A 22814-nucleotide genomic window follows, 5' to 3' on the forward strand; every position below is an offset into this window, starting at 1 on the left:
TTTTACTACAAACATTGTAACAAAACTGCTTTTCACTTATTTCTCCTTATTGTCAGCATCTCCTCTGGTAATACTTCAATGGAGGTTTTCATCGGATTTGGGGGACCAGGAAGGTATGTAAATAGGAGACGCTAGAGTTGGAGTGTGCGGGACTATGCGGTGATGAGATGGACAATCCACCAGGCTGCCCTGGCCCAGGTCCATGATCGTGGGGAGTCTCCCACAAGCGGGGACTGGGCCACTCAGACAGAGAATATGTCTGAGTTCCCCAGTCATTAAAAAATAAAACAAAAATCTCTTTGGTATTAAGGTAGGGATTGGATCACAACGTACTGCTTGATGTCCTCGCCAGTGTTTTCCAAGTTCAACGTCAGTACAGGCAAAAATGTGATGGCCTTTAAATCATCAACCGCAGGGACACAACCTTGCATTTTACCCGCCCCCCCCACCCCAACCCCCCCGCACCGCGTTCTGATCAGCCCCATGCAGTAGATGCAACAGAGTCTCATGATCATCTGAGATGAAGAGCAGCAACGAAAGGACAAACAAGTGACTCACGCGAATGGGTTTGCTTCAGACAAGAGAAACCTGTAATTTCTCTTAGGCGTGTCGGACGGACCCGCTGTGCGGTGAATCACAGACTTACACAAGCCTGGGAACCCAGGGCAGGGTTCCAGTTCTCACCCTGGCTTCTCACCGCAGGTGGCTGGTTTGCACGGGGGAGCCTCCTGGACTTACTTCCCTTTCAGATATGGAGAAGATGGGGACGGGGACCGTGGGAGGCGCCGGGGCGGGCCCGTGATGGGGGGCACGGTGGGGGGAAGCCGGCGCCGACCTTCCCGCTGGGCCGCTTGGTCTCCCGGATGGATGCCGTGAGTACACATGGCTCCCCAGCCCCTCTTTTCCCGTGAAGACAAGGTTGTTTCTGTATTCCAGAATGGGGAAAGTGTGTGATTTATGATGGGACTTTCTGGAGTGCTTGATTCTGCTGGAAGCTTCCCTAATGTTATTTAGAGATTGGCCAGCTCGTGGTTGGAGTATTTCCTAAGTCTCTTTTACGTTTGTTTTTCTTTAAAAAGTCATTTGCCAGGCTGTAAATGGCTCACTCCTAAGAGTGAAAGTTCAAAGCACTTTGTCAGGCAATTAGACTCTCTGTGACCGTCTCCTTTGCTTGATAAACTGGATGAGAAAACTAGCTTTTGATTCGCTTCCTTTAGGCTGAGTGTAAAGCTAGGGGGTTTTTTTTGGTCTTTTTTCCCCCTCCTTTTTCAGTTTTATTAGGTAGAATTATAGTAGCTTCTTCTCTTACTAGGGCTGTCTTTATGTCAACTTCAAAGGAAACAGTTCCTCCAGTTACTGCTAAAACCTTTTTGCAAAGGCATCTCCCCTCGTTCTGAGTGGCCAACACTCTGCTGCTCGGCGGGCTACGTTCCTTATGCTCTGAGGACAATTGTGGGAGCTCTACAGTGTGCATCCTCAGGGGCTGTATTTTCAGTGTCTGCCCTCCAGCGAGCTTTCTTTATGGACCAGAGCAGTTGCTTGACATACCAGTTTCTTTAAAATCATGTAAGTATCGAGATAGCTGGTGAGACGCTGGGAGCTTTCCAACTGTGAGATTATGTGATTCTTCAAACTTATCAGAATTTGAATTCAGACTGCAGTTCTCAGAGAAGCTACTGAGCTACACAGAGACCTGGCTAGATGCGATCTAAAATAGCCAAGGGTGAGGTGTTCATGATTCCAGCAGATCCTTCGTGTCTAACAGCTCATCCAGTGAACCAGTGAGTACATTCTGTTGCTGAGGCCAAGAAACACCCAAACAACTTGGTTAGCCCTGGCTGTGTAATCAGAGTTCTAATTACACACAGTTACAAAATTAGGCTGAGGGGAGCAAAACAAACACACACACGTCCCCCCAAAAGTGGGTCACTTAACGCTTAAGTTCCGCATCCTCCAGTTAACCTTTCTGAATCTGTCCTTCCCATCAGTGGGATTGGCCAAGGAATACGAGGTGAGGTGCTGTCTAAAAAGTCAGCTGGCGAGCAAGGCTAGGTCCTCCCTCTCACCTTGGGGTGAAGTTCAGTGGCGAGGAGCACTTTGGGAAAGTGTCCCCTTAGTTTACAAACATTTCCACCCAGCTCACCTGGGGGTGTTTTGCATGCAGAGGTTTGAGAGATCACGCCTTTCCGTGCATTCCTTCCTGCCTGACTGTGGTTACAGCTCCCAGGCTGTACATCCTACTAATTCCTTTGACAGTCTGGATGCTAGCCCTCGCTCAGCCTGTCCAGACAGGCGGGGAGCACTCCGTTCAGGTGAGTCACCTGCTGCAACTCCTCTAGCACCTGGTATCAGAGATACATTCCAGGACCCAGGGAAGATTAATTGTACTTTTGAATGCCAACTCATTTAGAAACTCAGCTCCAGGTACAAAGGAACATGGGACAAATAGGAGGTGGTGTTTAAAAACAGCCAGCGAGTTCTGGGTCTGTCCAGGGAAACGGGGCTTTATGATTTCCGACTCTGTGGACACAGCATGGAGAGACACCTGCCCTGTCATGCCCGTGGCAGACATGGCCAATCTGGCAGTGCGTTCTTTCCTGCTGAGCCGAGAGGGGACCTTGCATCCTTTTACACACCAGGCTCCCGGTGGTACAACAAGGTGGAGGTCCATTAGCCTGGGTGCATTTTTACTTCAATCACCAGGTTCCAAAATGATCTAGCCTTGCAAATGGGCTCATATGCTCCTCTAAGACAGGAACGTTGCCTTGTGATTTTACAACAAAAACTTGAGAAGCTGGCACCATTCACACCTTTATTCATTTATCCACCAGATGTTTATGGAGTGTCTGGTATACACCTTGTGCTCTGCTGGATGCTGGGGACAGAGAAGTGTCCTTCTGGGTTTACCTCCCAATGATAACCCAATTTTTCCACTAGGTGCAGCCTACTTCCTCTGGGGCTGAGAGACTAAGCCTTGTGCTCTGCTGACTCCTTGTCATTAGGGCTCAGAGCACAGGCAGTGGTGTGGGAAATGCTTATGCTGTGATCTCTCCAGAGAGCCAAACCCCGAGAGGCAGTCCCTCTGGGACTTTAGGCTGAAGCTGCACTTCCCTTGAAGCCTCTGAGGGCAGCAAACCAGATCTTCTCTCTCTCTCTCTCTTTGAAGTCATCACCACATTAGAGCAGAGAGCCTTGGCTTCCACTCAGCCACCTAGAATGGCTGTGTATTATTAAGTGAGAAGCCAAAGTGGATGATAGTAGGTAGTTCACATCCTTCGTAAGGATGTGCAGAGAGAGGCAGGTTGTGGGAAGGGGGATGAAGGATTTGGAACTTTTCTAGTTCCTGAGAAGCTGTCACTCCAGATTGCTTGTTGCTTTTATCTCTGAAATAAGGCTCCTTTCATATCCTTTGGGAACAAGATGCGGAGCTGCCTTCATCGGGTGGCTGGTGTAGAAGCGGAGGGAGTTTCCTTGTAAATGTCACGTAGCTACTTGGTTACCTGCTTAGCACTAACAGCCTCAAGTAGAGTTCTTTGGCGCCACGTTTTCTTTTCCTCCCTTTGATTCTCCATTTCGGAGTCTGTGGTTCTCTCCCTGGTGATCAGCCCAGACTTCCGAACGCCCGCCCGGCATCTGTGCCTGCCTTCCCTCCCTCTCCACCCTGAGCATCACGTCCTGTTGCAGGGTAATTCTGACTCGGAAAGTCTACCTGTCCACTGCCTCCTTCTTTCAGGACACACGAAGGCCAGGACTATGACTCTCTGCTGGGCTACCTGGGGGCATGGTGTGGGTGAATTAAAGGAGCTCCCAGGAAGGTATTAACACAGGACTGGCATGGGGCAGGGGGTCCCACAAAGGCATGTAAAGCCTGAGTCTGGAGAGATTAATATATTCCACGATAACACACTGTCTTTGAATAGCAGCCTTAAATCCCCCCAAAGCACTTCTGATGATCAAGTAAATCTGGTAAAACCTGGGTGATGGTCTTGTCACTTCAGGAGCTCTCAGAACTCTGCTATGTGAATGTATGTGTGTGAGGGGGTGGTGATGGCGATGCACAGTGTTTCCCAAACTGATTGGGCCAGGGGACCCCTTAGTCTTTTATAGACCAGTGATTCACAGAAACTCACTTCAGGACACAATGCCTTGGGCCAAATCCAATAGACATCAAATTCTGTATTGCTTGCCCACTAAGAGTAGAGCAGACAGATTTCCCTGAATTCACAGAACAACGAAGTATACAAATGTCCTCAGTGCTGTTTTTTCTTTCATCCTTTTTCACTTTACTTTTTGGTACCTGTGACAAACTGTTGTCAAACAAGTGGAGGATATTATGCGTCCGTCCCAGGATAAACATACATTGTTGCCGCATGATTCTGTCAGGAGCATTGCTTACTTTTTTCACATCCCTCCACTGCATGCTGGGATCTTGATTTAAGTAGCCAGGGACAGTTCTTTCCAACAAAGTGTTTTTCTGCCACCATCCCCAAGGGTTTATAGAAATGAGGGATTTTATGAAGCCGCACAACTTTGTTGATAAGTTGAACTCTCTGTAGAACCAGAAGTCAGTAAATAGCATAAAGGTAATTTAAGCATCCTTTTCAGAGAATAACTCTGGATTTTCCGTGTAAGGTAGGACCCAGCACGGACCGCGGCCACTCTTCACTAGGAACAAGTAAACCCCTTGACCAGGCGAGCGTCCAGGCGAGCTGGCCTCGGTCACGTTCACATTTGAAAATTTCTTCTTTCAGTACTGTCTGTATATTGCTGATGTCCCTCTGGACAATTTAATGTTTAGATTTTGTGTCCTTGTTTTCCTCGTTTCTGCATTCAGAACCTAGGTTTCTTTTCTCATTCATCGGTACTGCCGTCTGAATGCCAGTACTGATGGGACAGTGAGAAGCTGAAAGCTGGGTTTGGGTGAAGGTCGGACCCTGGGGCAGGCAGGAGGCAGTGAGGGGCTGGAACTGGCTTGTACTGGCTCAGGAGGGCTGGCTGTTCTATTGTCAGGAATTTTGCAAACTGGTGGTATACATAGACATCTTAAAAATTAAAAATTAAATTATATAAATATACCCCTCAAGAGAATTTTCCATGTTGGTTGCATTTCAACTTGATGTTTGGACCATTGAGGTGGGACAACATGAACCCAGAATCAGAGATTCATAAAATGCTAGAGCTGGGAAATGAGACATGAGCTAGAAATGAGATTCTAGTCCAACCTGGTCATTCCATAGATGAGGAAACCAAGGTCCAGTGTACTTGGGAGCCTTGCCCCAAGCCACCCAGCCAATCTTTAGAATGAGCATTCTCCTTCTTTGGACTTTTTCAGTGAAACACACCCCCTTGAATTAAAGTGTCTGTGATTTATAGATCTTGAAGCTGAATTTTGACCCAGCTATCTGTTTTTTCAAGTACCAACAGAAATTGCCATCACTATTATATTAATTAGAAAGAAGTCATTTACTCAACCAACAGTTTCTCCATAAGAGGTACTTTCCTGAAAACAGATAAATAAACTGGACACATTAAGATTTAGAATTTATGGTCAGCTAATACTGAGTGTGACTTTTTGTACCACAGTCCATCAATTCTAAGATAGGCATTTGTTTTTCACCTTTGAATATTTCTGAAATTGGAATGTATTGTACAATCAGTGGCATGTCAGGGTTTAACTGGCAAGTTTTTTCTTCTACTTTCTTAGTGGACATAAAAATAATGATGTTGCTTACAATGTTAGATTCAGTGAAGTACGATCACTTAATTCTGCGTAGCTGTGTCAGTTTGGGCATTTCCTGTTTTTATTTTTGCATGTTTGCCGTTAGTCAGGCATAAACATGAAGGTAAATACATGTGCATTTTTGTCAATGCCATAACTCATTGCCATCGCTATTACTTTTTTCCCCCTATTTAGAATGCATTGTTAAGTGCAACCAATGGATCTAAATTAATGAATCGTTAAGGATAAGATGTGAATATTAAAAACTCAAGGACAAGCTTACTATATGTAGACATTGTGCGAGGTCTTAGAGAGGCTCTTCATTTGTATCTGCAGAAATTTTTCAGTTTGAAATTATGCAAAACTCAAAGTTCACTCTAATTATTAAGTCTTTATCAATAGTTAATCAAAGAATGTGTGCTTCCCCTATTCTGTTTATATAATATCAACCTCTGATCTGTGTTTGCTATCTTTTGTTTTTAATGGAGGCACTGGGGATTGAACCCAGGACCTCATGCATGCTAAGCGTGCACTCTACCACTGAGCTACACCCTCCCTCCTTCAACCTCTGATTACGGATTATGCTGGGCAATGCTTCTGTTTATTTTTAAATTCTTCATTCTCAGAGCTCTTAAGCTGTCCTCACTGTCTGCTCTGCAGGAAACTCTGGCTTTTGGTCTTAGCCAACACCTGAATTCTGCTGGGAGGAAATCCCTTTCCACTCTTTTTGGCAAGAAGAGAAACTATCTGACTGGGGCGAACCTGAAAACACCTGTCCACCTGACTCATCCCCACCAATCAAACTGGGCAAAAATAAGAATGCTCTGACTCCTCTTGAGTAACATCATTAAACATTCTCTCCCCAACATTTGTAGTAACTGAAGGAAATTTTACAAGTAATTATCATACCAAACAGTATGTGGGTTACATACACCAGACTCTAAGAACATGAATGATCAAGTAGCAAATTAATTAACCAAAAATAACCAATTGTGCTGAGTTCAAAGTTTGTGTTTCATATGATTATGCTTATGATTTTGTATCACATATATATGTCTGCTAGTAAAATTTTTCTTAGTTTATGTGAATCATGAAATGTATCATCATTTCATAACGTCCCACAAAGAGCAGAGTGATCTATAGAAAATGTCATGGCTATTGGATCCTTTACTCTTGAGACACCTTTAGGAACTACGGACTTAGAGGCCTTAGCATTGGATGGGGGAAAATTTTTGGACTCCGTAAATCACATCACACTGTATCACTAAGCCAAATGCCTGACTTTCTTCCAGCAAGATTAGCTTTAAGCAAAGTCCCTATTTTGAAAACAATGAAGGATAAAAGTGACCCTTCTCCTGAAGACTTAGACAGCAGGCATTATTATAAATATCTCCCTTTGGCTGTCCTTCAACCATTTCACTGCGCATTTCAAATGATGCTCCCCAGGCGGAGAAGAGTTGAATTTACTCATCAGTCTGAGTTGGTCATCAGTTGGTCCTGAATGTAGGTATCTTTTCTCTCCGATGTACTGGGGGAAGGAGATTTCAATAGGATTGTGAAGAGGAAGAAAGAGAAAGGATGGAATTGACAAACTTGGTGAGAGAAGTGAACAATTTTTGACTTGCTAATAAAAGTGAATCTTATAGTAACTATTTCTGTTTTTCCAATTGCAGGTTACAATCCCCTAGAGGGCTGTGAATTCAATTTAGTGGGTGGCAACCAACGTTTGAGAGAACGTCAGGTAGAATAAAGTGGGATACAAGATAAAAATCATGGATATGTCAGAGTGCCTTGCTTCCAGGTAAGAAGAATAGCATTTTAACATAGGAGTTTTTAAAATATAAAAATTATGTACTTTTTAGTTTTTATATGGATGCCTGTATACATAACAGTGCGTGCTCCGGTAGCAGACAATAGTGTATATTCATTTTATTTTAAGTTACTTGACTCTATATGCTTGGAGCACCACTTGGGACAGTGGTTCTCAACTCAGGGCAGTTTCTCCCCCAGGGCACATTTGGCAATGTCTGGAGATATTTTTGACTGTCATAGCTGGGAAGAGGTTAGCTCCTGGCATCTTGTGGGTAGAGGCCAGTGCTGCATAGGACAGTCCCTAACAACAAAGAACCATCCAACTTGGCCATCAGCCCTGCTAGAGATTAAGAATTGCTCTCCAGCTGGATCATCTGGGTTGAGCTCTTGGCTACACCATGTTTTATCTGAGTGATCGTGGGCTCATAATTGCTCCATGCTTTATAATTTAGTTTCTCCTTTGAAAAAAAAAATGAATATAGTGATAATATCTCAAATCATATGATGAAATGAGTTAGTGCAAAGAAAGTGCTTAGTACAGTGGTTGGAAAATGGAAGTTCTTGATAAACGTTACTATTAAAGAAACTTGTGGATTAAATAAGAAGAGATGATGCTTCAGTGAACATACGTCTTTCCTGGTGCTCCCGTCATTCCTGACTGTTGTTTGTAGAAAGGTCAACAGTTGATAGAAAAATCTTTCCTTTTTTTTTCACATTTTAGCTGGCTTGAAGTAGATATTGGTGTCCTTCCCCGAGGCAGGTCGTTTGGGAGTGAATATCTCAGAGCATCCAGTGGGCTCCCGAGGGGCTGGTTGGTCAGCTGAGTATCGTGTTAATCACGTGGGGCTGCCACTTCCTCCTCTACTGCAGGTGAAGGTCCTCACATGTGAAAATGAAGTCCCAGGCAATCATGGTTTGCTGTGTAATGCTATTTCTGGCCACAGAATCTTCTCATCCTAGAACCAAGATCCACATAAAAGTAAGTTTGGTCCATTCTTAATACAATCCCGTGAGAAATCTGTCAGTTCTCTGAAAGGACTAGATTTATGGTAAATAATGTTGTTACTTAAAAGAAATTTTCAAATGACTATGCTTTTACCCTTACTGATTAGCTTTCCAGAGACAGGAACCAAGAAAAGTGGAGAGGTGGCTGGGACTGGCGACAGGATAGCACGGTTGTGACAGGGCGCAACAGTACAGTAGAAAGACCACTTTGCAAGCAGCTGAGTATGTGGGCAGGAAGGCAGCTGCTGGGAGGAGGAAGCACCAGCCTGGCAGTTCAGCCATTTAGGTTCAGACCTTAACTTTGCTTGTTAGTTGCACAAGTTGCTTCACTTCTCCCAGTCTTAATTCCCTTACCTGTAACGTGAAGGGTGTTTACTTATTTATGTATATTTTAGTCCCTTAGAGCCACAAAAAGAGTTTGTGATTCTATTATTGTAGCCTAGTGCTCATTCCTAGTGTCTGCTCATTTCTTCCTCCCCAAGGACACACAGTATCTGGCGGACCATTTTCATTCCGTGTCATTGTTACAGTTAATACAGGCAGGGAAGAGCTTTGCGCTAGAATGTCATCACTGTGCCCTCCCAGGATGCGCCAACTTTCTAACTTTTCCAAATGTATCCAATCCACTGACTTTAGAGCCCTGGTGACCACGTTCAGGTTTCCAGCCTTCACCAGGGGACGGCATGTTCTCCGTCAGGACTCACACCCCTGTGTCCTTCTGCAAATTCCTGCAATGTGAGCTGCAGTTTTCTTCCTAGTCCTGAACACATTTTTTTTCAAATCGCCATGGAGCCTCTAAGTTGAGATGAGAGAGGAGAGCCCCACAGTAAAGAAGACCTTTATATAAAGTGAAATTTATGTTTTACAGGATGGAGATAAACTTCAAGGTCCTGAAGGAAAACCCAAGACTGGGAAGATGCAAGGTATGTGGCTACAGAATGTTCTTCTTCCATTGGAAGACTGGGCAGAAGAAAGGAAGAGCATTGATACTGCAAATCTGTCCCAAGACCATAAGATTTCAAGCAGAATAACAATCTCTAATAAGTTCTCAATGTTTACCAGTGTTAATAGATTTTCTTACAATTATATGTTTGTCCACGGCAGAGTCAATGTAGCGAGTTGGCAAATACTCACGTGTGTTTTAGACTAGGAGACAAGAGTGCATTTTAACACTCAGAAGGGAATATCTGTTTGAACTAATGAGCTAATGAGAGGTAGAAGAGGGGAGAGGATGGGATTCATTTGTTCCTTTACTCAAAGATATTTTCAGGATGCTTAAATATCTGTAACACTCTGGGGCTGAGAGGTCTGCAGAGGTGATATAACAGGTGTGATGTTGGCAAGACCGGTCACTCCCGAAAAGTGAGAGAGAAACTGTGGCGGCGTGATTAGTAGTAAGATAGTGAAGTCACATGGTTCTCACCCACACAGCGGTGACAGCTGGGTTCTGCACAGTCATGGCCAAGTATATTTTTGGTGGCAAATACCTCTCTACACAGATGTGGAACCGAGAAAGGAAAGGGGAGGGAAAGTAGTAACATTCATTGAGCACTTAAGACAACCCTGATCTAAGTGCTATATAAGATGCTGTCCCATCAGTGTTTGTAGCAAAATTATAGCATTACCTCCAAACCGTAGGGAGGAAGACACGGAGAAGCACTCAGTTTAAATAACTTGCAAAAACTGCTACACTTGGGTAGATGTCAAAGAAAGAGGCAAAGCCACTCATTCCCTTTCTCCATGAATGGAGTCATCCACAGCGCTGTCCAAGCCATAAATATGAGTGCATTTATTGATTCACAGCCAGTTGGTCACCTCATTGTATTTATTTCAACACCTTAATAGCTCTCAGCATTTTCTACTTCTTTCCATTAAAAAAAAAATAAAAAATATAAAAATAAAAAATTAAAGAATGACAGTGACCCAATAGGGGATGCTTTAAAAGGCTCCTGGGTGGGAATGGGGCAGAGAAGGATAACCACACCCCATAGAAAGGAGTAGGATCAAAAACGCTTAGGTCAGTTGCTTAAATGCCACAAAGCAAATAATTCCTCAGAACTCACACCTTTCTCTCTCCTTGGACTGAGCTTCACAGTCTGCCTGGCAGGTCTTACTCGCTATGAAGGACCCAGTTGAATGTCACCTCCGCTGGGAAGCCACCCCCCAAAGCCCCAGAATGAGTTAGATGCGGAAATGCTAATTAGGGCTTCTCTCTCTCCCACTGCCTTTCAGAGAAATGCCAAGGACTTTGCTCCACTTCTTCCAACTGCAGCCAGCCCTGTGCCCAGCACTTTCATGGAGAAATAGGATTTACCTGTAGCGGAAACAAGTGGCAAAAATCAATTGAAACTTGTACAAGCCTTTCTGTGGAAGCACTCTTTAAGGTGATGTGTTTACAATTTGGATATTTGCACATTTGCATATTTGCATATTCTACAAGAGCCTGTCCCCCCAGAACGGGTAGAGGCAATTTTCATGTTTGCTGCTTAGCCTGACAATAAGTCTCAGATCTGGGCTTGAGACATTCTACAGAGTGGCCTACGTTTGTGTCTTACCATTACTTCTTTACCCAGATTCTCAGCAGCTCTCCACAATCCCTGCTCTCTCTCTTTCTCCCTCTGAGAATCTTCTCTCAAAAAATATCTGAAACTCATTTACACAAGGATAAATACTTCGAGGTTAAGGTTTTAGCTCTGAAGATGGATTTGCATGACTCTTAGGCTAATCCATTAAGCAACTAAATTGTCTAGAATCAAATTCATTTTGATATATTTTTCCGGTGCTTTCAATCACTTGGCCAAAGGAAAGGAGAGATGTGTGACCTCGAGGGAGTAGAAATTCAGTGAATACAACAGATTTCAATTAAAATGAAAATATCCTTTCACTTAGTGACTATTTCTGCCTCCCCTCCAATCCTGTAGATGGACCCTGATCTCTTGAATCTCCTAAAATTTTAACAGTGCAGTCTGTCCCTTAGCATAGCTAATCACACAGATATCCTTGTAGCTACAGTGGCATTTAAAAGGGAGTTAAATGAATAAATTATTGCTTTGGCTTGCCCAAAGTCCCGTTCTGGGAAATTCTAGGTAAAGTTATGAAGAAATGAACAAATAACTTCTTCTAATTAGTGAACTCTAGACTTCTCGAAATCACAATGCCTTAGCACTCTGTGTTTGAACTGCCAACCTCCAAAAACCACTCCCCCATGAAATTCCACGTGGCTCCTCTTTAAAAAAATAAGTAAATGAAACAATTAGGCAAATTTTGTTTCTAGAGTTTCTCCATCTCTCTGGAGAAAACTCTCTTGTAATAACACTTGAGTTAAAATCACTGTCCTGAAAGCAAGTTCTGATAAGAAAGGTCAGTATCCTGATCTCTGTGGGAATTTGGGTGGAATCTCCTGTCTGTTTGGGACCCCATTTAATTTTTCCTTACTTCTCAGCACCTAAACCACTTTTTAGGACCATTTTGCCTCTTTGTTTGTTTTTCCCCTGTGGATTATTTGTGCCTCCAACTCCTTTTGTCTGACGTGTTAGGCGCTTAATTATATTTGAATGAAACAATTGTTTTTTTAAAAAAAATAAAAACAGGGCTCAAATAGTGCATCACGCCTCTCCATCGCAGCACCATTTATCCCCCTGCACATTCTTGACTTTCGAGCTCCAGAGCCCATCAAGAGCGTAGCTCATGGCATCCGAAAGAACTGCCCACTTGATTTCGCCTGCATAGTTGATACTGTGAAGTCATCAGAAGCCACGTCTGGAAATATTGCATTCATAGTGGAGATACTGAAAAATATTTCTACAGACTTATCTGATAACGTTACCCGAGAGAAAATGAAGGTATTCTTTGTTAATTTCATTTTAAAAACTGACAATCTTTTTTTTTCCCCAAATCTTGCATTTTAATAGTTTCAAATGTGCTTTCTCAGGGGAAAAACTACAATAACCCCAGGAACCATCACAACAATTCATTTCAGTATTGGATATCAATTCATTCTAGTTTATGAAAGTTTTCAAGAAGTTAGAGCTTTTTTTTTAATACATGTTTTTGTACAGACTTAATATTTTCAAGAAACTATCACCTACTGATGGCTGTGAGCAAGACTGAGCCCGCTGTAGTGTTTCCAAAATTTTATTCTTGTGGAACGTAAATGTTCTGAGAAATGTGAGAAGTTCTATTTTTCGGAGGGTGACCTGGAGCACAGCAGTATAGGAACGCGGTTAAACAAAGCCAAACAAGTTTCCTTATGGCAGGACGTTTTAAGAGCTTTTAATGTGTTGATGAACTTTGGCACACTCAATGTGTTCATGGATTTTGGCCAAAAAAAAGTTTATTTTTAGCATTCTTTTACTTTTCTCCCCTCTCTGCAGACTTACTAGTATGAGATTCTAATAAACAGAAAAGAAATATGTCAAATAATATCAAGCCGTTTGATCTTTAGTAGCTTCAGATTTTAGAAATCGATTTTGTACAATTATGTGTAAATCCTCAGTACGGTATCCGCTCTTCTCCATTGTAGAGCTACAGCAAAGTCGCCAACCACATCCTCGACCCGGCAGTCATTCCAAACTGGGCTTTTATTCCAGACAAAAATGCCAGCTCAGATTTGCTGCAGGCAGTGAATGCGTTTGCCAGGCGACTCCGCATCTACCATGAACCCGAGCACATCGTGGATGAACTGTTCATTCAGACGAAAGGATTTCCCATCAACCACAATACCCAAGGGAGAAGTTTCAATTTCTCCTCGAACGTGAGCAACACAACGGAGGGTATCCTAGGAATCGTAGAAATTCCCAGTCAGGAGCTGTGGAAGCTGCCACCAAATGCATCCCTAGCCATCAGCATCGCTTTTCCCACCTTGGGGGCCGTTCTGAAGGAAGCCCACTTGCAAGATGAGGATCTTCCCAGGCCCGTAAATGGGCTGGTCCTTTCTGTGATCTTACCAGAAGAACTGAAGCAAATCTTACTCACCTTTGAGAAGATCAATAGGCCCCGGAACGCCAGGGCGCAGTGTGTCGGCTGGCACTCCAGCAGAAGGAGGTGGGATGAGAGCGTGTGTGAAACAGCACTGGATGTCGCGAACAGAGCAAAATGCCGGTGTAACTACACCAACGCCGTGACGTCTTTTTCCATTCTCATGTCCCCCAGATCCATAGACAACAAGGTCCTGGACTACATCACCTGCATTGGGCTCAGCAGCTCCATCCTGAGCTTGATCCTTTGCCTGATCATTGAAGCCACGGTGTGGTCCCGGGTGGTGGTGACGGAGATATCATACATGCGACACGTGTGCATCGTGAACATAGCTGTGTCGCTCCTGACCGCCAACGTGTGGTTCATCCTAGGCACCAACTTTAACAGAAAGGCCCAGGACTACAACTGGTGTGTAGCGGTGACCTTTTTCAGCCACTTTTTCTACCTCTCCCTGTTCTTCTGGATGCTCTTCAAAGCCCTGCTCATCATCTACGGAATACTGGTGGTCTTCCGGAGGATGATGAAGTCCCGCATGATGGCCATTGGCTTTGCCATTGGCTATGGGTGCCCGTTGGTCATCGCCGTCACCACAGTTGCTGTCACAGTGCCAGGGAGAGGCTACACGAGACACGGTGCCTGTTGGCTTAACTGGGACGACACCAAAGCCCTTTTAGCGTTTGCCATCCCAGCCTTGGTCATCGTGGCTGTGAATCTTGTTGTGGTTTTGGTTGTTGCGGTCAACACTCAAAGGCCCTCTATTGGCAGTTCCAAGTCTCAGGATTTGGCCATAATTATGAGGATCAGCAAAAATGTTGCCATCCTCACCCCACTTCTGGGACTGACCTGGGGTTTCGGAATAGCCACCCTCCTGCAAGGCACTTCCTTGATATTCCATATCATCTTTGCCCTGCTCAATGCTTTCCAGGTAAGTTCCAAGAGGGAGACTTCTATTAATGAATACTAGTCATTAATATTGTGTCTATAAAATATTATCATTTTGTAATTTGGTATGCTAGCTATAAAAATGAAACATGGCTATGGCTTAAAAATATGGGACACAATATTCCTTCCATTTCCTTCCATGTCTTGGAGATATTTATCTGTGACATTTATCACCCTCTTGATTATCCAGCTGGATTCAGATGATCAGGCTGGTTGAGTAGCAATCTCCTTTCTTCTCTCCTCACTGATTTACCTGCATCCCTCCTAAAGCTTCAATGTCAAAGGTTCAACTTCAAGGTCAATGAAGCTGATGTTCAACCTATAAAGGACGAGTCTTTGGCCAGGGATGTGTGAGGCTACACTCACATGTTATGCCTCAAAACAAGAACAATTGTGATCCTTTCTCAGGAAGTCTGGGGCTTCAACGAAGTCGTAGTCACATCTCACAGTGTGGAGAGAGGGGCCCTGCCACTCCCTGTGGGTGCTAACCAGCCAGGCAATCTCAGACCTCTTCCCCGCTGCTCTCTGTGAAATAAATGCACCTCATCACTCACAGAAATGGACCTCGGCACATGTTACCTGCTCCTAGGAAGGTCATTTTCCCTGGTCCTCAAACTTCTCATCTGTAAGATAAACATGGATCTATGACCGCCACTGTCTTTTCTTGCTTAACGTGCTTGGCTTGACAAGATCATTCCTCTAAAAGTTGTTTTCCTCCGTCCTGGCTACTCGGCTCGCCCTTCTGGGGAAGCTGTCGCTAGCCAGGCTGCTTTCCAACCCCGTGGGTCATGGAAAATGTGGCAAGATCATATTCTTAGTTGTGTTTTTAATAAGGGGTTGGCCACGGTCACCTGCTGCCTGTTTTTGTAAATAGTTTTATTGACAGACAGCCACGCGCATTTGTTTACAACTCGCCTCCGGGCAGCTTTTGAGTGACAGCAGCAAAGATGAGAAAGTTGCAACAGACACTGTGCAGCCTGCAAAGCCTAAAATATTTATTATCTGCAAAAAAAATTTTTTTTGACCTCTGCTTTAAGTAAAATAAACATAACTGCTTAATAAAGCGGCCAGGTATTCATATTCACACATCACCATTGCTCTATTTAAAAGCTTGATGCAAAATAATAGAGCTGACTTTAAAGGAATGCCGGCTCAGTTCAATCATATATATTTACTCATAATTCTTGAATAACTATGGAGAACATTTATGTCACTCTTCCCTTTGCATCGACTTAAAGAGGAAGCTTTGACTTAGGGTTGGTTTGGTTTGTCTTTTTAATCAGAGATTTTTGGACTCACATAAATCTCCCCAACTCTCAAAGCTACTCTGATTGCTGATGCGCTCATTCTGTTTTTACTTTGCAACTTAATTAAACCCCAGGAAGTTCTGTTCCGTGTTTCGTTTTTCAGATCATTTCTTTTTCTCTTTTCTTGATGGAAACAAATGTTCTAAACTCCCTTTGGTTACACACACTCCGCTTTCCCAAGCAAGGTTTCCCGGTGTCTCACATTTTAAAATCTCAGTCTTCTGCTCATTGTTTCTTCCCCATGAACCCATCCTTCCTTGGAAACTGGCTTCCCTTCCCTCTCATGGCAGGTTCTAGCTTTTTCTTGGACCTCAACTCTCACCACTTAAAAAGACTATCAATTAGTGTGACTTTACAGGTGACCAGATAATTTAAATGTGAAGAGACCCAGCCTTCCTGGTCTGCGGAAACTTTTCCCGCCAGCTCAGAGGTTCTAGCTGCCAATTTCTTGACTTTTCCTCTGAAAACAGACTAGAATACAAGCTTCATTTTCTCAAGACAACTTCCCTGATTGTGACTTTGCATTACAAGATTTCCTGTCACGTGTTTCTGTCATCCCGAGTAAGAGCAGCTGTATTAATATTTGGGAAGAAACAAACAGATTTAATAAAGTTGAAAACGATCCTACAGCTGTGACCATTCAATAAACACCACAACTGTCACGTACAATCGTGACGGTGGTCCTCCTTCCTGGAAGCAGGGTCAAAAATACCCATCCATGCATTTTTATCGGAATCAGCAGGAACTGACGTTTCTAATAGTTGGTGACTATCTCAGAAGGAATCTGGAAGAGGGGTATTAAGATAACAGTGGGGATATTGCCTGCAAAATGGTCCCTCATACTTTTTGACTTTTGCTACAGGGGTTCTTCATCTTGCTGTTCGGAACTATTATGGATCACAAGGTAATTTGAGTTTGCTTCACTCATAAATGGTTTCCACATGCTTGAGGGGAGTGGGATGAAGCAGCCTTGATCAGAGGGTTGTTGAGTTTTTGGGGAGGTTTGTGTGTTAATTCAAGGCATCAGCTGTAAGGAGGAGAGGAAAGAACTATACCCTCCCATCTCCTGCTCTTTGTCAAGTCACCTGGAGGCTGTGTGTGAGCAGAGCTGGTGAAAAGCAGAAAAATCGTGACCGGAATTTTCATCTTAATCCTAAATCTAGTTGTAACGACACCTCACCTTTTATCCACGTCTTATGATTTGCCAAGCACGGTGCTAAGCCCCCTGCTGCTGCTTCTGCTAGGGTTACTGGTCTCAGAGTGTCAGGACACAGCTCTGGGCTTTGGGGAGGACCTGTGTTTCCTCACTGTCCTTGCTTCTTCAGATAAGAGATGCTTTGAGAATGAGGATGTCTTCACTGAAGGCGCCGTCAAGGGTAGCAGAGGTAAGTCTCTCCTTCTCAGTCTCAATACTGGAGGGTCAGTGTCCTCGGCAGAGTCAAGCAGAGGCAAATATTATCGCCTACTCTTCAGGATTTGTTAGCAAACAGAGTCATCAGGGCATACCTCCATTCATTTCTTCATTTCTTCATTCGTCACATTCCGAATATCCTGCTGAAGTTGAAGGTCAATGGAATATACCCTTCAAGGGTATTTTTCCATATTGGTTGTATTTCAACTTGATGTTTGGTCCATTGAGAACCATAAAATGCTATTCATAAAATGGTAGAGCTGGGAAATGAGACATGAGCTAGAAATGAGATTTTAGTCCAACCTCATCTTTCCACAGGTGGAGGAACTAAGGTCCAGTGTATTTGGGAGCCTTGCCCCAAGCCACCCAGCTTTAGAATGAGCATTCTCCTTCTTTGGACTTTTTCAGTGAACCTCACCCCCTTGAGCTGAAGTGTCTGCATATTTATAGATCTTGAAGCTAAATTTTGACCCAATTATCTGTCTTTCCAAGTACCGACAGAATTTGCCATCACTGTTATATTAATTAGAAAGAAGTCATTTACTCAATCAACAGTTTCTCCATAAGAGCCACTTTTTAAAAAAACAAACAAATAAACTGGACACATTGAGATTCAGAATTTACGGTCAGCTAATACTGAGTGTGACTTTTTGTACCACAGTCCATCAATTCTAAGATAGGCATTTGTTTTTCACCTTTGAATATTTCTGAAATTGGAATGTATTGTACAATCAGTGGCATGTCAGGGTTTAATTGGCAAGTTTTTTCTTTTTCTTTCTTAGTGGACATAAAACTAATGCTGCTGCTTACAATGTTAGATTCAGTGAAGTACGATCACTTAATTCTGCGTAGCTGTGCCAATTTGGGTACTTCATGTTTTCATTTTTGCATGTTTGCCGTTAGTCAGGCATAAACATGAAGATAAATATATGTGCATTTTTGTCAATGCCATTATTCATTGACATCTAACTGTTACTTTTTCCCCCATTTAGAATGCATCGTTAAGTCCAACCAATGGATCTAAACTAATGCATCGGTGAGACTAAGAGGTGAGTATTAAAAATTCAAGGAGATGCTTCACTTGCAAGTTGCGACAAAGTCCTCATGTCATCTCAGCTTATACGACCAAACCTTAAGAATTCTTTTCTCCTTTTTTCTGTCCTCAGTCATATCACACCTGCTCTGATACAGGATACGTCCTGCCATTTACAGCGCTCACACACCTTAATTCCGTCTTCTCAGTTGGTGGTGACACTTATAATGGCCCCATTGTTGGGAAGGAAGACTTAATGGGTTGGAATCACAGAGCAACAAGCCTGTCTCTCCCTAATGAAGTTGGGCCCTAGAATCATTCTTAAGGGGGTGGGGGTGGGGTTGTGGCAAATTGGCTATCTACTCGCGCCAACAACTGAGTCATATTTCTACAGAGGTGAAATTAGGGGAAAACACATACTGGGCAGCCGTGAGGGGGAGAATAAATCACAAAACGGCAGCCAGAAGCCCGAGAGGTCACAGGGGAATGTGGGCAGGAGTAATCAGTCCTGTGTGGGTTTGTCTTGGACAGGTTTTTGTGCCTTTCTGCATGGATGTAGACGAGTCCCAGATTTTTTTTTCAACACCACCTGGCAGAAGGCACATCCTTTTTTACATTCCTTTCCTTTCTGAGTCACGCCCAGATGTTGAGCAATGGGACCAAGCACAGTGTTGAAACAATCTCATGGAATCAAAGACACTCTGAGTTGGAAGAACCTTTAAGGGACCTCCTGTGCTACAGATCATAGAAACCTGACGTCATGCTGCTGTGAGACGTTGACACATGGTCCCAGGGAGAGGGAGGGCGTGGGAGGGCGCTGCGTCATATACGTTGACTGGCATGTAGGGGGTGCTGTGAAAGCAGAGAGGAAAACACTGGTGTATTATCTTTAATAATCACCTTCACCTTTGGGTTTTTGTATTAGAACCTTGAAGGAGAGGATATAGGAGAACTGTAAGGAGTTACCTCCCCCAGTCTCTGCCCATTCCTAGTCCATGTGGTTCCTCCTCAGTGGGACACCACTATAGCATTTATTGATCAGTCACTAATCAAGAGGTAGTTCAGATGACCTAGTAAAGCTGATCTTTCCATTCAGGTCCTAAGTTGACCTGTTTGGGGAAGCTTGTTAGACTGTGCCAGGTGGGGGAGAGAGAGCATCTCTAACCATTCTAGAGACGAGAGGCATGGCAAGTCTCTTCTCCAGCTGGGCATAGCTGGTTGGCTGTACTAAAAGTTGGAGAAAACCAGTAGAGGCCAAGATCAGAGACTACACTGCTTACTAGAATTGGGGAAGTACCCAAAGTTTGACCAGGCTGAGGAGGCAGTGGATGAAGGAGGTGGAAGCACACCATTGACCCTCCCCAAAGAAATCCTCCCCACAGAAGGCTGAAATTCTTCAACTTTCAACTTCTATTTTCAAAGCTGTGAGGTCAGGGATGGGCTGAGATTGCATTCTTTCAGCACGTCCTCCATGGGCTGGAAGTTTCTCGGTAATTGGGGGTTTTCCTCTTTCTACATCTGGACCCAGGAGGAGTCAGAAGTGCTCAGCACAGAGGGCTGCACCGTGGGACCGTGTTGGGGGCATTAGCGGGCAGGGACGTGAAGTTCATGATGAGTGATCCTTCCCCGTCCAGAATGGAGAGCTGGGAGCAGCAGGAAGGAGCAAGAAGCAGGGCTCCAGCCATGGGGTTCAGAGCAGGATTAGAGCTCAGGGGCGCGGGTGTCTGGAAGCCCAAGGCCAGGTGGGGACCCAGGGCAGGGCAAAACCACAGGGCAAAGGCGGTATTTCAGACCTTAAACCAGAACATAAAATCTTAGACTGAGGGGGTCTGGGGAGGCAGGCCAGTTTCCAAGGGGCAGAAAGGGGGCGGGAGGTCAGAATTGGACTTGTGCAGTATTGGGGCCCCATGTATCCCAGTGGAAACTCCACATATCTCAGTGACCTCAGACTTGGACTCTTCTTAGAAACAAGGTCGGGACAGGTGTGCCCGGGACCTCTGGAAGGAGAAGAGAGGTGTGGAAACGGGGCAGTTTTCTCCTAATTGGGAGATGCCATCCTGGGAAGCAGGGGAGGGAGGGGAAGTGCATTCTTAATACGAGGCCACAGCTGCACAGCGCCCTCTGCTGTTCATATGAAGGGCAGGCCTTTAATATGACCCCACAGCGCCTGATGTACCCAGTGTGTGAAATCAGCCTCTCCAGGACAGCGCCTCTGTTCTCAGAAATCTCTTCCATATTTTTGTTTATGACTAAAATTCACTTAAAAGAATTCTTCATTCCACATAGAACAAATACCCCGAGAGAAGCAACACCGTTTTCTTCGTAAAGATGCAAATTCAGAGCCTCTGAGTCATTCCAGAGACCAAGCTTAGATGGAGGAGGGAGAGGGGGCCCCCAGGGCAGGGAGTTTAGACTTGAGGGAGCATCATGGAGAAGGCAAACGGCACAGAAAAATAAAACTGGGAGAGTAGCCTTCCTACTGTGTGACCTTAAAGAAGGTACTCAATGCTTCTGTTCCTCCATTTCCTCATCTGTATAATGGGGCTAGTAAGAGTTCAGGATTCACTGAGCCAATGCATTAAAAACTCATAGACTAGAGCCTGGTTGAAATTAAGCTGCCAGAACCTGCCAGCTGTTGTTCTTACTGTTCACCATGCTTTGACCTTTTTGCCCAGGCTGCTCACCCTTCACGGACGCCCTGTGTCCTGGACTGAGAGCTGTTCTCCTGGAGAAGGAGGCCGGAAGGCAGGCTGGAATGTGGAGGGACAGTCACGCTTCTTCTCTTCTTGCCAGGAGCAACTCCAAAGCTCTCAGTGTGGAAAAGTTTGCTGAGGAAAGACTGAGGAGAACATTTGGCGACTGAGCTTTCAAAAGGTGGATCTGCTGACCGTTTGATCCTCCCATGATCTGCAAGAGCCTTGGTCAACGTTGGCAACATTAAGGCCCAACCCGCAAGTCACCTGACGTCCTCCACAAGCCAGCGAATGTTGGATCCTTGTAGGCTTTGGTTCATTTTACCCCCAAGGCCGGCTCTGTGATTCCATGGACTCAGCCACTCATCTCTCTGCGTGGATCTTGGGTGCTTTGGGGGACCAGGGCTGGATCCATGTTCAGGGATAGGTTGGGGGTAGGAACAGGAGGAAGGGTGGCAGGGGACATGCTGAAGCTACTTTGGAGATGGTTAAGTCATGGTAGGTTTCCTAAGGGTAGGGAACAGAAGGAAAACACTAGGACTTTTCCATGTGTTTGCTTTTTCACTCTATTTTAGACATTGCATAAAATAATTTAGCTCCTGGGACCTTACTTTCCTCACTTGTGAAACAGAAAAAATATTCTTGTAGGTATTATTATTTGTATGTGTGTGTGTGTGTGTGTGTGTGTGTGTAGGAGACTGTTTAAACCATTCTATATGTAAAAAAGATGCTGATTGTTATTTTAGAAATAAAGTGAAAATATTTTCTTTCCTGACTCCAGCATCCAGGAGAAAACCTTGGGCAAAAATACCTCAGCCCTGAGCAACTCAGCTTGAAGATAAAGTTTCTCCCAGGAGGTATGCCCTCTTGGGGATTCTCATCTTTGGACACAGCTCACTGACTCAGTGGTTGTCCCCCACTGAGAAACCCATCTGCACCTGCATTTTGTGCTCAGGTGGTATTTTATCATCATTTCCCACCTTCCCACACGCCACTCATTCCTTTAAGAGGTGCAGCTAAAAGTCTGCATTTCTACCAAAGGGATGGCTTTTACTTGGTGTTTGGTTTCCCAGCCCAACTCAAGAGGTAACAATCTGCCGAGGGAGTGGGGAATTGGTTTCCAAAGAGCTACAGGATCTTTGGGACACAGTCAAGAAGTGGCATCACTAAAAGAGGCAACCAGAGAATGGAGCTCATATCCCAACCCCATTCATACGGCTCCGTGGGTTAGTAGTGAGACCAGTGCCCTGTGCTGAGGTCCACTTTGCAGAGCCAGAACCCTGAGTGCCCCTTGGAGGCTGTCCCATGTCCTGGCGGGAGCCCTGCTCCATGGGTCAGTCCCTTGGAATCGACTGTCACTGCCGTCACTGCCTTCATGTATTTTGCCTGCTGCCCACTGAGGGGCACCGAAGCTCCTTAGACAGTGCTCGCTTGGGTCCCATGTCAGTCTCCAGGCGCCCAGCCCTTCTGGACTCTGGGGGTCAGGGAGTTACTCACTCCCTGTGGGGCTCGTCCAGCTTCGCTTCCCCATGAGCCTCTTCTGCTGGGGTCTCAGAATACGTCAAGGAAGAGCAGCTCCTTCCGTCCAATTCCAGCCTTACCATCCTGCATCCTCTCACTGCTCTCCAGGCCAGCCACTAGAAGGGCCTCCGGAGAGAAGTCCTTAAAAATAACAAGCTCCCCCATTAGGGTATTTTTAAACAACCACCACCCCAATATTTTATTTATTATTTTGTTGTCACCGATGTGTACAGCAGGAGTCTCCAATACGTAACGGACCTACTTGGACTCTGGTGTCTTTCCCTAGCCGAGTCCACTTGATCTTAAACAAGAGCAAGTCTGGTCTTAGGATATTACTAAATTAGCCCATTTTATCTTCACAAGAACTGTAAGAGGGAGCCATTATTATCTCCAT

At 44.6% G+C, this 22814-nt stretch overlaps 1 protein-coding gene across 3 annotated transcripts; it reads left to right on the forward strand.

The window, feature by feature from the left end:
• Positions 1 to 676: 676 nt before the first annotated feature.
• Positions 677 to 21674, forward strand: ADGRF4 (adhesion G protein-coupled receptor F4). Of its 3 annotated transcripts, none has more exons than XM_006190728.3 (11): positions 677 to 872; positions 7393 to 7520; positions 8402 to 8510; positions 9405 to 9459; positions 10769 to 10920; positions 12127 to 12378; positions 13059 to 14438; positions 16625 to 16666; positions 17088 to 17147; positions 18166 to 18222; positions 20882 to 21674. In XM_006190728.3, exons 3-10 carry the CDS (start codon positions 8424 to 8426, stop codon positions 18211 to 18213), a joined length of 2076 nt encoding a protein of 691 aa, XP_006190790.1. In that variant the 5' UTR covers positions 677 to 872; positions 7393 to 7520; positions 8402 to 8423; the 3' UTR covers positions 18214 to 18222; positions 20882 to 21674. The 3 variants fall into 3 exon arrangements, with proteins under 3 accessions (XP_006190790.1, XP_032319109.1, XP_032319108.1); XM_032463218.1 differs by having other exon boundaries at positions 21000 to 21674; XM_032463217.1 differs by lacking the exon at positions 677 to 872 and adding an exon at positions 1648 to 1781.
• The last annotated feature ends 1140 nt before the right edge of the window (positions 21675 to 22814 follow it).

The sequence above is a fragment of the Camelus ferus genome, chromosome 20 (genome assembly GCF_009834535.1).
Source record: "Camelus ferus isolate YT-003-E chromosome 20, BCGSAC_Cfer_1.0, whole genome shotgun sequence".
NCBI classification, from domain to species: Eukaryota; Metazoa; Chordata; class Mammalia; order Artiodactyla; family Camelidae; genus Camelus; species Camelus ferus.

Bases quoted from the DNA above. Each gene is read 5' to 3' on its own strand.
- ADGRF4 (XM_006190728.3), top strand. From the start codon at position 8,424: ATGAAGTCCCAGGCAATCATGGTTTGCTGTGTAATGCTATTTCTGGCC. The intron at 14,439-16,624 runs GTAAGTTCCAAG...CTTTTGCTACAG, and splicing joins CCCTGCTCAATGCTTTCCAG to GGGTTCTTCATCTTGCTGTT. The intron at 16,667-17,087 runs GTAATTTGAGTT...TTGCTTCTTCAG, and splicing joins GAACTATTATGGATCACAAG to ATAAGAGATGCTTTGAGAAT.